Source organism: Trichechus manatus, unplaced genomic scaffold, assembly GCF_000243295.1.
Source record: "Trichechus manatus latirostris isolate Lorelei unplaced genomic scaffold, TriManLat1.0 scaffold00175, whole genome shotgun sequence".
NCBI lineage: Eukaryota > Metazoa > Chordata > Mammalia > Sirenia > Trichechidae > Trichechus > Trichechus manatus.
Window position 1 is genome coordinate 1,062,362 of NW_004444111.1, and position 15,988 is coordinate 1,078,349.

The 15,988-nt window shown below is 40.1% G+C and overlaps 1 protein-coding gene across 9 annotated transcripts in view; it reads left to right on the top strand.

Annotated features, from left to right (window-relative positions):
* The first annotated feature begins 2,175 nt into the window (after positions 1–2,175).
* The window catches only part of NOL4 (nucleolar protein 4), a 392,270-nt gene continuing 378,457 nt past the window's right edge, over positions 2,176–15,988 (top strand). For 5 of the 9 annotated variants that reach the window (XM_023741176.1, XM_004386883.1, XM_023741173.1 and 2 more), the window contains exon 1: positions 2,176–2,738. Coding sequence is in view for 4 of the 9 variants with exons in the window: in XM_004386883.1 (XP_004386940.1) it covers positions 2,475–2,738 (264 nt within the window). In the remaining 5 variants the exon portion in view is untranslated. Of the gene's footprint in view, positions 2,739–3,190; positions 3,691–15,988 lie in introns of those variants that run through there. The other 4 variants (XM_023741174.1, XM_012558548.2, XM_012558547.2 and 1 more) reach the window with 1 other exon arrangement.

Below are 15,988 nucleotides of genomic sequence, written 5' to 3' on the forward strand. Positions count from 1 at the left end.
AAAAAAAAAAAAAAATGTATGCGAAAGGCCTAAAGATAGATACCTAGTTCAATAAACTGAAAGATAGTTTTTTTTCTTTTGCTTTTAGGTGGTATTAGATCTACTCGTGACTCCTGTTGGATAGTGGACTCTGAAATCTATTGATATAATATTTATTGGACAAACAAACATTCAAGGCCTCGGGACAACTGATTTATTTTAGCATTATATATATTTTTTAATATATATACATAAGATGCAAATAAGAAAGAATAAAACCAGTTAGGGTGGCCTCTGGAGTAGGGGAGCTGTTGTTGCAGGAATCTTGCAAGTTAATGAGAATTCACCCGGGACTCAAGAGCTGTGGAGAACGGGGAGAAAGGAGGAGATGGGGAGGGGGGTATAAAAACTCTTCCTTTGCAGCTGGCCCTCTCCCTCATTTGTTGCTCCAATAAGCAGTAATTAGGTCCTGAGCTAATGGTGTCAGCTGATCTGCTGTTTTTAGGCTAGACCCAGAGGAATCTCCATGGAAACCCTGCTGGAGTCGTCCCCCCACCTGGATGCTGCTTGCTCCTTTCCGCCACCTGGCTGCCCCCGAGCCCGCTGCTACCTCCTCCTGCCTCTAACCTGCAGCCTGCAGCATGCGCACTGCCCCCGGGATCCCTAAATGGGACAATTCTGCCCGTGACGTCAGCGCCCAGCCGTCTCCACAGAAACTTTTGTCCCATTGGCCAATCAGAGAGCTAGGAAGGGGCCTGGGGGGGTGGGGGAGGGAGGAGAGGGGAGTAGGAGGGGTGGGGGTGAGGGGAGAGGCTAGAGGTTTAGTGTGTGGAGCTGCTCGCGCTCCGCCCGGGCTGTCAGTCCCAGCTCCAGCCGCCGCGAGACCTTCCCGGAGAGGCGCGCACACACAACGCAGCCCCCGCACACCGCACAGCCTCGCTCCCTTGATCACACACGCACACACTCAGCCTGGCCCAGCAGGAGCCACTGACCATTTTGCAAGTGCCGGGACCAGCTGCGGCGCGGTGGGCACCAACATTCTGCGTTCCCATTCGGGGTTTTGGTCTTGGAGACGACGACAAGGGGCGCAGGCGGGCTCAGACACCGACCAGGCTCCGGGCACTGGTCAGGCCGCCTTGCCGGCAGAGCCTCTCCCCGGGACGGGCGCGGGCCTTGGTGGAGAGTATAATAAAGAGGAGCGGCCGCAGCCGCTACGCGACGAGGATGGGGACTCCCCTATTTCCTGCTCTGTACCAAACGGATTGAAATCCTGAATGGAGGAACGGCTGACTTCATTTGATTGGGAAAATCGTCCAGAGGAACTCATATTTGGCTACTCTGAGCAGTGGAGGGGGTGTCCATGACGTGGCAGGGGGAAAATAGACATTCGAAATCTCCCGTGTGAACTGCAAACTGTGACCAAGCAAGGGGAAAAAGATCCCTCTGTATTTTATTTTCATGCAAAGGGTTTAAACATCCTTATAATAAACTTACTTCTATGCCTTGTACCCAGTTCAGCAGAAACCAGACGGGTCCTGTCTGGGGGCTCCCATCGTTATCCTGGAGACCCGCCGCCAGCGGCCTGCCTTCGTTTGCCCACAGCCCTCTGGAACGGATATCTGTTTGGGGTACCACAGTCTATCTTACAGAACTATGGTCACATCTTCATGAATGCTTTGGTAATTTCTGCGACCTAACTGGTAGAACCTACATGCGAGGCTGGAATTTAGCCCAATTGCATCTGAGGAAATGACATTTTAAGCCGTTTTTAAAATACCTTTTTAAAAAAAAAAAAAAAAATTCCTGTAAAGCAGGATTTGATAGGCTTAAAAACATCACAGGTAAGAACTTTCTCTCTTTCTAGTCCCCTTAACGCTCTACGCAAGGAAGGCAGAAACGGAGCAGGACCCTGGAGGAGAACGAGCCCCGTGTGCCCTTCGGGGCAGTCTGGCGCGCGGCCCGGCGGCTGCTTTCGAGAGAGGCGCAGCCCTAGCTCCTGGCCCGCGGGGCGGGCGGCTGAGGAAGCTTCTGGGGTGCGCGCGGGGAGGCGGCGCTGCGCTCCACCTGCCCTGCCCTGGACGCAGCCGGGGGCGAGGCGTTGAGGGACCACCCCAAGTCAGCATTGGGATTTTTAATAAACCAAGGAATGGGATTTTAATTATTCAAAACCCAGTTCCTCCGGGTCAGATGCTGTTGGGATGGTCCTGGCCACACAACGTTAAAGAGACCGATCACTCACAGGACGAGCAAAGCGTCCGAGGCATCCGTTGCGATTACAAATGAACCGGAGACTTCGGAGCCTAGGGCATTGATCGCTGGTGCCCAACTGGACCCTCCTCCCCTCTGCCCATTGCTCCCCCGCCCCAGGCAGGCTCCGGCGGCAGCCGGGACCTTGCGTCCCTGCATCGTGGTCCGGGCTGCATTTTTCATGAGCCCGGGGTGAACAGGTGCGAAGTGCGGTGGGAGCATCCGGCCGACGGCCGGGCGCGGGGAACATGGAGAGCGAGCGCGACATGTACCGCCAGTTCCAGGACTGGTGCCTCAGGACTTACGGGGACTCAGGCAAGACCAAGACGGTGACCCGTAAAAAATACGAGCGGATCGTCCAGCTCCTCAACGGCTCCGAGTCGAGCTCCACGGACAACGCCAAATTTAAATTCTGGGTCAAATCGAAGGGCTTCCAGCTAGGCCAGCCCGACGAGGTCCGCGGGGGCGGTGGCGGTGCCAAGCAAGTGCTTTACGTGCCGGTCAAGACCACGGTGAGTGACTCGCCTTCGTCTGTTATTTGTCTGCCCGAGCAGCCCGGCGGGGAGGGGAGAGAGGGGGGAGAAGGGGGAGCCGCGAGCCACTGCTAGCTCGTGTGCCCCCACCCTCCTTAGCCCCCTCCTCAAGTCGTCCCCCCTCGCCTTAGCCAGGCGCGTTTCCCGGACCTTGGTGTCTTTGGGGTCCTTAATTTTAAAGCGGCAGCGCACCTTCAGAGCTGGCTGTCCTCCCCGCCTCTCGTCTCCCAGACAGGCTGCGGTAGCTTCTTTCCCTGGGTCGGGCGGCGTCCGGCGTCCTCGGGCTGGGCCATTGTCCCATGTCCTTCGCTGGGCGCCTGGTGCGTGTCCCGCCGCCGCCACCGCGCATAAAGGCCAAGCTGGAACCCCAGCCGCAAGCTCTGATAATAGACGATTCTGATCGATAGTCTAGAGTGTCTCCTTATTGGCACAAAGCCCGAAAGTGGCGCTGGTCGTGGATGTGGGGTTTTCCCCAGGACACTATAAGCTTTTATTGTTAGACCGCAGCCTTGGAGACACGGGGCAATCCCAGCGCCTTGATGATTCCTAGACGATTCTCGTTGCCTCAACTGTTTGGATTGTAGATAAGGTTCTAGAGATTCCGCCTCCCTCCCCCCTACCCCCCCTTACCCCTTCCGAGTATAAAGCAGCAGCTAGATGATGAACAACAAAGAGAGATGGGTTTGAACAAATGGTGTATGTATTTGTTTCTTTCTGGGATGACTCTAGTCTCATGGCCACAAAGCTCTAAACCCAGGCTGTGCCAGGCACTGGCACTGAGAGCCGAGTATATCTCAGCCTCACACCGCTAACGCCTGTAGAGCTGGGGAGCTGCAGTGGCTTTTATTCCCTTTATTAGAAGATGGGGACTATCCGCTACAAGTAGGATTGCAGATCAGATCCTTAAGACCCCTTTCTGCAGCATACTACGGTGGGTACTCACCTGGAGTAGGGGTGGGGGAGGGTACTTGACATCCTTTGCATTTTTGCCTCGCTTTGGGGTTTCTTGAGCATTTGCTCCTTTTTTCCCCCTCCCTTATTGGCAACTGTTCCCTGGTGCAATAACCTGGAGGACGCTAGAAAGGAGACGTCTTGAAAGCTATTCTTCTATGTCTGAGGTATATGAAATTGGAAATATATGCATGAAAGCTTTTGCTAAGGGTTATTTGGAGGACTCTTTCAGGTTTGGAAAACAGTCTATGGTTTTCCTAGATAAATTCGGGATAGTTGTTTAAAGGAAGGATATTTCATTTGGAATTTATATGGATTGTGGGAAATGGAAATAGGTGAGATGGAAACACGTAAAAGTTCTGTTGTTAAAAAATGTACTATTGTTGGAAGGTTTCTAGGAGGTTGATCTGTAAATGCAGCCTTCTCCTTTAACATGTGGTATTGCTAAAAACAATAGTGAGATTACTGTCTTGCTTTACTAAATAATGATGACTAGATGGGCACGAATTAGGACTGAGGTTTATTTACATCTCCTAAGCCAGAAGTCTGCTGTAGAGAGTGAAGTGCTTTGATTCATTTGTATTGGGAGTAACATTAAGAATGTGATTTTTAAAAACAATTTATTGTTAGACAAATTAAATTAGAATTCAGAACATAAGAATGCATGTTCTTCTGGGGAATACAGGGCTAAATGAATGAATAAAATAAGCATTTACGATATATTTATTTAAAATATACTTTAATAATATCATGTAAATTTTGAGGAAAAATTGCTAGTCGAGAATTTTTTTTTATTCCTTCTCCTATTTAAACTTCTGTCCCTCTGTGTACCAGCTGGATAGCTTCACTTGTATATTGGTCAAATGAGTTTATACTTGCATAGATCTGGCTACATCTACTATATATGTAAACATATTTATCCTTATTTTAAAATTAATTAAAAATTCTAACTAGCATAAATTCTGTAACAAGATAAACTAAGATAAACATGGATGCCAGTTATTTAAACCAGTATTCACATACTCAGATATCTATCTTTTTTCTGTCAAAATTAATGCTGAGTTGTTAAAAAATTGCTGTTAAGATATGTCATATAGAATAACAACACCAAGGTTAATAATATAGTAACACGTTTTCCTCTCAGTGAAGAGTCCAAATATTTATGGAAGAAAATGTAATCTATCAGGTGGTATTATTAGATAATACTTTCTGCAGAGTATTTAAGAGCTTTGCTCTTCATTTAATCATGTTTTGAGATTCTGCTGAAGAGGTTTTAATTCATGAAGTCCTCTATTGCTCTTTATGAAATTTTTATGCTGCTCCTGACATAGTTATAGACTCCTCCTTCTCTGAGAAGACAGCCAATCCCATTTCAATCAGTTAAAAAATAAACAAAAGATCCCCTTTTATCATGTGCTTCCCATCATTTCAAATTATTTCTTCCTTAAAAATATGTTGATTTTTCTTCATGATAGCAGGAGTACAATCACTGAGAAGACAAAAAATATTTTCTTTTCATTCAAAAGCATTTATTGGTTGAAATAACGTACTGTACGTGAATGGTATTTTCAAGTAGACTAAGAATCATTCTAATCTACTTGAGGTTTGAATGCTTGCGGCTGGTTTTGCTGTCAGTGAGAGACATTTGCTCCTGATGTTGCAGTAATCCACTGCTGCTGGTAATTAGACATCATTACTACTGAGAAAAAGGAAAGAGAGAAGGAGAGAGGACAGGCTTGGGCTAATTAACTACTTTAGTTTAATGAAAGAAAGAGAGACTGATAGAAACTGGGAGGTTGTACTAGAACAGACTAGACACACCACATAGAATTAATTGAAACACGCCTGTCTTCCAGTCAAAGAAGCTTGATTCTCCCTCTTATTTTCCAGAAAGAATATACTTAGCTTTGCAAATACTCTTTCCTCTAAAGCCTAAACTTAGCTGATGATAAAAATAGAGCAGGTAACATCTGACTTAAAATAAAAATGTAGAATAATGGAAAGGATAGACATGCCCTTCAGTATTTATCCTAGCCATGTCGAAGGCTGAGGGAACATATCTGTCACTGATGTTTAAATTACTCTGTGGCTGAGGAGATGCTGTTTGGGCACCAAGCAACAACATCCGGCCACTCAGCCATTTCAGGTCCAGAGTGGGATGTGTGTGTGTGTGTTTGTGTGCGGTGCATGCGCACACATGGATGTGCACCTGTACAGATGGAGTTTGTTGAGCATCCAATCTCAGGTTTATCTTTTTGTTTTTTTTCTCCATACTATCACTGTTATTTTTATATGTCTTTCACTAAAGGCTGTCAGAAATTTAGAAGAATGAAATGATGAATAGCTTAGAACATTTCTGGAAAGATACAGCAAATGTCGAACACTAATTACAACAAACTTTTGATCAGTGATAATTTTGTTTTAGGATTACTGTGGTCACTCTATTTTACATCTTTGGCGCTTCAAGTTTAGTTTGTTTTTAGAGGCTTTTTTTTTTTTTTAATTGTGCTTTAGATGAAGGTTTACAGAGCAAATTAATTTCTCATTAAACAATTAACATACATATTGTTTTGTGACGTTGGTTGCCAGCTCCACCACGTGCCAACACTCTCCCCTCCTCGACCTTGGGTTCCCCAGTACCAGCTTTCCTGTCCCCTTCTGCCTTCTCGTCCTTGCTCCTGGGCTGGAGTGCCCATTTAGTCTCATTTTGTTTCATAGACCTGCCTAACCTTTGGCTGAAAGGTGAACCTCTGGAGTGACTTCACTACTGAGCTAAAAGGGTCCCCGGGGTGTTTTTCGAAGCTTTTGACCCTTATTGACATTTTATTTTCAGGCAACAATTAGTTGAAACATCACACTTATAGTTTAAGCTGCTAAAACATATCATACCACATGGTATTATGAAAAGTAAACTCAGAGAATAACTAGAAAATTCATTAAACTTTTCCATTAGCAATATGGTTATTATAGTACCATGTATTTTTAAAAAACTCACTGAATTATATAAAACATTAGGAAATTTGGTAAGCTCACTGTTTACTTGTCATTCATTCTTAAGCAAACAAGGTAATGAATATCTATACTGTATAATCAAACAACGTACTACTTTTCTTGACCAATATTTGTAGGGACAGACACTCGGATCTAATTTTTGCATCTTTTGTATTTTTAAAATTTTATCCCACTGGGGAAGATAAAAGGAATTTTCATCCAGAAGGGAAAATGAGTTATCTTTGGTTATGTCATTTAAAAATGATGATTTATTCAGTTCTGCAGTCTGTCACCTTAGATTTCCTATTGTTCTTGCTGTGTTTACTACTAATTGATTACTGTACAGTGATTCGAATAAATATTCATAGACTGGCTCATAAACAGTTACTGTTTTTGTTAGTTTTCTGACCATGGTTTGGTTATAAATCCTTTATGCTGCGTCAGAGTGAAGGAAGTAAGGCCTCATCAGAAGACTGTTTACATTTCTGCCTGGACAAACGCCATGCCTGAGACACACATCACATAGATCAGGCCTTAATCTGTAGTTTGCGGCAGAAATTTCAGAAACCAAAGCTAAGGGAATTGTGCTAGCTATGTAAAAAACCTAACGCGTTGCCACTGAGTCAGTGTCAACTCACAGTGACCCTGTGTGTTACAGAGTAGAACTACTCCTTAGGGTTTTCTTGGCTGTAATCTTTAGGGTAGCAGAACACCAGACTTTTCTTCCCTGGTGCCACTGGGTGGGTTCAAACTGCCAACCCTTAGGTTAGTAGACAAGTGCAAACTGTATATACCACCCGGGGACTTTGCTAGCTATATATATTTTATATCTATAACATAGATATAAATTATTATTTGTATACTTCTGCAATGGGCATTGCTAATTAAAGCCAATGAATTTTTATTTTCATTCAAGTACTTCAAGAGACCCTATGGCATAGTAGAAAGAAACATGGTCTTTGGGGCCAAACAGATCCCAGGTATGAATCTTAAGCAATTAAGCAATGTGAGTTACTGGTTCGCTTTAGTGGTTCCTTGTGGAGTTGTTGTGAAAAATAAATCATCTATGGCAAGCCCCTAGCATGGTGCCAATGTAAGGCCCTTGGAATATATAGTTGGTACTTTTACCAGTACTCATGGGTAGTGCAAATGGTTAACGTGCTCAGCTGCTAACCAAAAGGTTGGAAGTTTGAGTACACCTAGAAGCACCTTGGAAGAAAGGCCTGGTGATCTACTTCTGGAAAATCAGCCATTGTAATCCCTATGGAGCACAGTTCTACTCTGACGCACAAAGGATTGCCATGATTTGGAATCGACTCAACAGGAGATGATTTTATTGGACGTTAATCAGGCATGAGCATTAAGGGACAAGGGGCTTATAGAGATAACTCCCCTGAATACAAGATCAGACCCTGTAAGTGTAAGAAGGCTATGCCATATTTCCTAAGATACCAGTTCTCAACTTTTCCACTGATTCTTCCTTATTAGTATGTGGGAGTGGGGTCAAGATTCAACCCTGATTATTATTCCCTCTGTAAATCTCCTGAGCCAGCTGCTGGAGATTCTACTCCTCAAGATTTTACATTCTAGCCTCACGGCACTGGATGGAGGGAAGATGAAGAAGTAAATACATGGATGTGGCAGGAGAATTTCCTAGGTTCAATTCTGTGCCAAGATCATAAAGACCTATTCCTAATAGCTGTTGCATTTGCCAAGACTTTTTATACCTAAATGAAAAAGATTAAAGTGAATCTATTATTTTAGATTAAATTTGTTTTCATACTCGTGGGATAACAAAATAAAAGAAACTTCATAGATGGTGCAGATGACAGAGGACATGGCATAGTGGACAAAGTATAGATTTCAGAGCAAGATTTAAATCTTGACTCTGACATTTACTGGAGCTATGAGTTAGCGAAAGTTTCTTAACTAAAGACTCAGTTTCCTCTCTGTAAAATGGCACTACTATAATTGTCTAACTAGTTTTGAATAAGAGTCGATTTATATGTATATTTAAAATCTCCAAAATTGGGGTGATAGTTATATGCTAATTGACATAAGAAGAATAAAATATAATATTACCAAAATGTTATAAAAGAAAAATAATAAATGAAATTCAAAGAATTGTTAGCCTCCAAAAATGTTCTTTGCAGGTATTTATGCCTGAAGTTAATAGAAAAAACTAAAAAATATTGAGATTGAATTACATGTGTTTTTTCAGGTATGTATTTCAGATGTATACACTATTGTTGACTTTCTCCAATGATAGATGAGGAGCAAACACATTTCACTTCTTCCCACCCTCTTGTTCCTTAGCTCACAATTTATATTACATTATATTATATAATTGTTATATACCATGTATTTCATTGTATTTGTTATATTATATTTATGATATGTTATGCTTGTATTGTCAAGGTATTTGATATTTATTATATATAACAATTTTTCTTTTGTTCTTATGTAAATACTTACCAGTTCATTTGCCTAGTTTTCTTTCTTTATGAATTCTTTGATTTGATTCATCATTTGATTAGCTGTATTTCCTGATCTCTTTTTTTTTTTAAATTGAGTTCATGTACTATATTCTTTGAGGGTTTGTATGCAGTTTAGAATATTTGCCCTTTGTCTTTATACCTTAAAGGACAAGCTACCCATTGCCGTTGGGTCGATTCTGACTCATAGCGGCCCTGTAGGACAGAGTAGAACTGCCCCACAGGGCTTCCAAAGCTGTAATTTTTATGGAAGCAGACCATCGCACCTTTCTCCTGCAGAGTGGCTGGTGGGTCCGAGCGTGACCTTTCAGTTATCAGCTGAGGGCTTAACCACTGGGCAAGCAGGGCTCCTTACGAACAAGCTAATCAAGTGTAAATTCTTTATTTCTGTCTTTTCCCCAGAATGTTGTAGATACTGTGCATCCTCTGAAAATTGTAAGCAAACTTGTTTTTCCAAATTTCATGAATCACTCACTTCAATAATTTCTTGTGTATTGAATTCCTTGTCTCATTCTACATTTCTCCTGGATAATTTCTTTCATGCCCATGGCTTCAGTTGCATCTGTGTTCTGGTGACTTAATGCATATCTCCCAGAGTCCAGATCTCTATGGATTTTACTGGGTGTTTCCACCAAGATGTCCCAAAGAACCTCAAATCGAACATATCCAAAAATGAATTTATCTACTATCTCTTTCTCCATTTTAGATCCTCCAACCTGGTACCTCTTTTTTTTTTTTTAAATCTTCTTTTGACATACATGGCAGAACAATTTACTCATCCATCCAAGCCAAAAATCTGTGTAACATCCTGATTTCTCCTTCTCTCTCCCTCCTTACAGTCAATACAAAATACTGTTGATTCTACAAACTGAATTATTATCCTTCAAAATCCATCAAATTCTGACTATACCATACTATACAGTATAAATGTATCTTTATAAACATATATATAAAACTGTATATATATACAGGTTTTTTTTTTTTGCTTGATAATTTTGTAATTTTCCCTAAAACTTTGAGGAAAGGGATTTGATCTTCATTATCTGGCATGATGTGTGATACATCCTGGGTAATTAGTAAGTCTTAGTGGAATATAATGAAAATCACTACCCAGCCTGACACACATGATGAGACCTTCTCGTTTGCCACCAAACTAGAGTAGTTTCCTAGCCATATTGGGTACATTACGGCTAAAAACCTAGTGACTTTGCTTCTTCCTTAGTCGATGACAAGTATTGAATGTAATGCAATTAATAATAATATTATAATAATGCCTTACATTTATCGAATTCTCACTATAGGTTAATGATTGGTCTAATCACTTTAAATACAATGTTTCCTTTAATTTTCATCAATTTTGTGATATTACACTTCCCATTGCATACATGAGAACAGTGTAGTTTAAGTTAAGGAGACTTTCTAAAAGTTACACAGCTTATAAGTGATAGAGTTAGGGTGAAAAACCACTTCGCTTGGATCCCAAAGTGCTTGCTTTAAATCAGAGGACTCTAAATTTTTAAAATAATGCACTCTAATTGGTAAAAGAATTTTAACATTACCTCCAATATGTGCATATTTTATAAATTACATAGATATATCACTGTAATAATATTTAACACATTGTAAAACATATTCAAGAACATAAATAAATAGGGCTGAGATTAAAATACCTATGAATCCAAGGTTTAATATTTTATTTTTCACCTCAGTAGGTTATCTCGTGTACAGTACTCCCTGTCGTGTGTACATACCGATTTGGAGACAGTGATTTCTAATCCATAGAACAATATTGCTTCACAGTAGAACATTGTGGTTAAGACTTTACATATTAGTTAAAATATCACTTCCTGAGTTACAGGGGGTGCCTCTGTATTTAATCAAAACAATGTGAAAATAATACCTTAACCAAACAACCATAACATCCAGAAAATAACATACACATTTGGTGCTGATTACAGGAGAGATTATTTCATCACAGCCAAATTTAGGGAATGGAGGACAGTCTAGAATACCTGAAGTAAAGGGTACAGTAGAAGATGCAATTAGAAGTAGGCTAGAGTGAAGTTATGGGAAACCTCTAATGCCATGTTAGAGTTTAGACTCCATTCTATGGGAAATGGCAGCTATCAAAAGTGTTTGAGCAGGAATGTCATGATTTTGATTGTCTTGCAGATAGGAACTTAATGTGTCTCAGTGGTTTATGAGTGCTGTAGAATATAAATCAGAAGAGTAAAGAATAAAAGTCAAATAATTCCTTTGATTCAGTATATTTATTTGAAATATTGTAGTTATAAATAAATATTATACAGGTGTTAAAATCAAATTATCCAGTATTAAATCAATATAATTCAATAGCTTATTATTGCTGCATAATTGAATCATGCCATATAGCTATCAGATTTTATTAATTCCAATAAAATATTAAAAGTAGGATTCTATGAAACTTAAGAAAGAATAGATTTAAAAGCACTCACAAGGAATGTGGATCAACTTGTCTTGTAATAGACAGTTTTTTTTTGACTAAAGAAGTAATTGTTGACCTCTTAGTTATTACTACAACCACAACTACAAAGACTTCCCACTGGAGAAACCCTTCTAAAACACAAGTGGAGAATTCTGTATAGAATACTTATTCAAACACAGACCTTTTCAAAGTAAAGTGAAATTTTCAAATATTTCTTAAAACGTGAAGGAGCTTATGCTTTAAGACAATATTCTAAATCTTATCCCAAGTTGCTTGCTTGTTTGTTTCTTCCTCCATCCCTCCCTTTCCTCCCCTCCTCCCTCTTTCCTTCCCCTTCCTTCCTTGCTTTTCCTCCTCTTCCTCTTTCTTCTAATAGCAACATGCCTGTCTCTACCACCAAGGGTCTTCCCTATGATTCTTCAGTTTTGTGTCATGGAAGACAGAATTCTAAAATGACCTCCAGATGACCCTGACTCTTTATAATCCCCACTCTTTGAGTGTAAATGGAACCTGTGAATGTGATGAGATATCACTCCTGTGATTATGTTATGTTATGTGATACAGTTGACTTTAAGAAAGGGATAGCTTAAAGGTGGGCCTGACCTAATCACCCGAGCCTCTTACGAACAGAGTTTTTTCCTGGCTGGTAGCAGAAGGGGAAGGGGGTAGTGGTGGTTAAGTGGTAGAATTCTTGCATTTCTTGCTGGAGATTCAGATTCAATTTCTAGCCAATGCACCTCAAACACAGCCGCCATGCCTCTGTCATTGGAGGCTTGCATGTGCTATGATGCTGAACAGGAGCGCTGGTGGTGCGGTAGCTAAGTGCTTGTCTGCTAACTGAGAGGTTGACCATTTGAACCTACCAGCCATTTCATGGGAGAAAGATGTGGCAGTGTGCTTCTGTAAAAATTACAGCCTTAGAAACCTTGTAGGGAAGTTCTACTCTGTCCTATAGAGTCGCTATGGGTCAGAATCGACTCTGCAGCAACAAGTTTTGCATGATTCTGAACAGGTTTCAGCGGAGCTTCCAGACTAAGACTAGAAACCGAAAAAATCAGCCAGTGAAAATCCTGTGGCTCACAATGGTCCAGTCTTGTTATGCATGGGGTTACCATGAATCAGGGGTTGACTCTACAGCAGCTAACAACAGCAGAAGAGGAAGTCAGAGAAATCAGGAGCCTGAGAGAGATTCAATGCAAGGGACGTTCTCCATTGCTGCGATGGAGAGGGCCTAGTGGTTGGTGGATAGGAGCTGAGAGTGACTTCTAGGAGCTGAGAGCATACTTGGCCAACACCTAGTAAAACAATGGAGAATTTAGTCATAAGACCACAAAGAAATGGATTCTGCTAACAGTCTAAGGTGGCTTGGAAATAGATCTTCCCCTAGTCAAGCTTCCAAATGAGAATGCAGCTGGCTGACACCTGTATTTCAGCTTTATGAGACACCTGAGTGGAGGACCCAGCTAAAAGATTGTGGACTTCTGACTCACAGAAAACGTGAGATAGTACATTTGTGATATTTTAAACTTCTAAATCTATGTTAATTTGTTAAACAGCAAAAGAAAACTAATACATATTCCTTGAAAATGTAAATTTTCCCAAAAGCATTTGTGTAGTTAAAACATCAACTTTTAGAAAAGCATATTTAACCGAGGTTATTGTGGTTTAAGATACAGCTGGTAATAATTTAAATGTTCTTTCCTTCTAATGCCTAGTGTATTGCCATTTTTATAGTTTTTGATGAGATGGTCCATAGTTTAGTAAAACATGTAATTTCTGACATAATTTGAAATGTTTAGTGACTAATGATGGCTACCATTATGAATATATATCCCGTTGCCATCAAGTCAATTCCAACTCATAACAACCCTATAGGACAGAGGAGAACTGCTCCATAGGGTTTCCAAGGAGTGGCTAGTGGATTCAAACTGCCAGCCTTTTGGTTAGCAGCTGAGCTCTTAACCACTATGCCACCAGGGCTCCATGAATATATATACATATACAAACATATATACGTATATAATAAATTACTTTGGTTTTTCTCTTAATTAATATATATAATAAATTACTTTGATTTTTCTCTTAATGCTTTTGTTTTTAAACATTATTTATTTTATTTTATCCCATATGTTTCCTATATAGAATATAAGGTGACTTGTTTTAGGTTTTTCACGAGAGGATGGAGATGTAACAAAAGAGTGCACATATCAAAAGGGCTTATTATTCATATAATTACAATTAAGTCATATTTAAAAATTTTAAGAATTGAATACTTAAAACTACAATGAGAATATAATAATCATTTATCAGAAATAACCACTCTATATTTAAGAAAAATCAATATTAATATATTGATGTTTTAATATTATGCATTTTAAAGAAGATCTGCCTAAAATTTAGGGAATAAAATTATAGAAAATAACAGTAACAGGTAAATCTTTTTACTTTTTGTCAAGATAATAAAAGAAAATGGAAATTATTTTCTCCTCTATGTTGAGTTTTTTTGATTTTCTTCCTTTCTCCCTATCTGAGTTTTATTCAATAGACTCTTATGTTTCACTCTTCCTAGTTTTAATCAAATATTCATTGATGGTAGTTATTCTCACAGTTACAGATTTTTCAAGGGTTTTGGAGCTGTTAAAAAACTGGAAGGTTGAGAAGAAGATTCAGAGAATAAGTTCAGGAAACTGCAACCTTAATTTTGATAAGAGAGAATAACCTGTCTTAGAGACACAGATATGGTGTTTTATTCTTAGTAGTTATTTTTTTTCTATCTTTTTAGTTATGATGTGTTTTCACAAAGTATCGCTTGAATATTTGGGTCTCATCATTATTTATAAATTAGAAGCCATTGAAATAAGATTAGCTGATAGCTTTTGAGGGTTTTTTGGGGGGTGAGGGGTACATACCAGCCTGCAGTGAGTCAGAGGCAGCCTTTCATTTGGTTCTCAGTGGACCCAACTACAGTTGCCAGATGGCTGGAGGGCTTTAGGGGTTTAATCTAGAGACATGGGGCAAAGCTAACCAGCACATATGGGGATCTGATGTCTGGCTTGTTCATGTTAGTTTCGTGCTCTAACCAGTTGACCTAATTAGATGAGATTTTCAAATCTAGTATCAGAGGTTTGTTTGGATATGGGATGTGGGTCATGGTTCTTGTAGTCTCTACTTGCATGCTCACTGGTGTTTATCTGAGGCTAAGAAACGAGTTTTGCCTTGTTTGTTTTAGCTATTTTTCTTTATAAAAGCTACCTCTACAAAGCAATTAATTTGATTATTTGTTTGGTTTCACTAATTTGGAATATATTCATTTAGAATTAACAGTAATTTGAATGGTGATAGAATGGCATTTACCTTGAACTACCTATTAAAGGAGTATTTATCTATAAATTAATAAATAAGATAGCAGAGGAGAATGCTTAGCTACTATAATGAGAAAAAAGTTTTTCTTAAACTGGCTCTATCCTCATATAAACAATTCATATGTCCATTCCATTTTAAATGGCTTTCTATTTAATAAGGTAGATGCTATGAATATGAAAAATAAGCTTTAGCTAATTTGCATTACTTTGTTGTCAGTACATAGAGTACAATAGTAATATGTTCCCTAGAATTTTCAAATAAGGGAAATGTCTTAGTCATCTAGTGCTGCTATAACAGAAATACCACAAGTGGATGGTTTTAATGAAGAGAAGGTTATTTCCTCACAGTTAAAGTAGGCTAGAAGTCCAAATTCAGGGTGTTAGCTCCAGGGGAAGGCTTTTTCTCTCTCTCTCGGCCTTCTCATCAGTGTTGCCCCGGACTAGGAGCTTCTCGGCACAGGGACCCTGGTCCAAAGGACGCGCTCTGCTCCCAGCACTGCTTTCTTGATAGTATGAGGTCCCCAGTTCTCTGGTGCAGGCCACGCCCCAGGGAAACTCCCTTTACATTGGATCAGGGATGTGACCTGAGTAAGGGTGGTGTTACAATTCCACTCTAATCTCTTTAACATAAAATTACAATCACAAAATGGAGGACAACCACACAATTCTGAGAATCATGGCCTAGCGAAATTGTTACACACATTTTTTGGGGGACACAGTTCAATCCATGACAGGAAATAAGATCACCCTCTGAAATTTAAACTTTGAGTCCATGCAGTAATCAGTATAGTGATATTCAAAATCACCTTAAAGTGACAGAATGGCTACCAAGCTGTAACACTAGACTGTAACTTGCTTGAAAATATAATAAAATGTCTATTAATATATCTCCACTAACTAGTGAATTAAAGCCTGGGTGGCACAAGTGGTTTGCAATCAGCTGCTAACTGAAAAGTTGACAGTTCA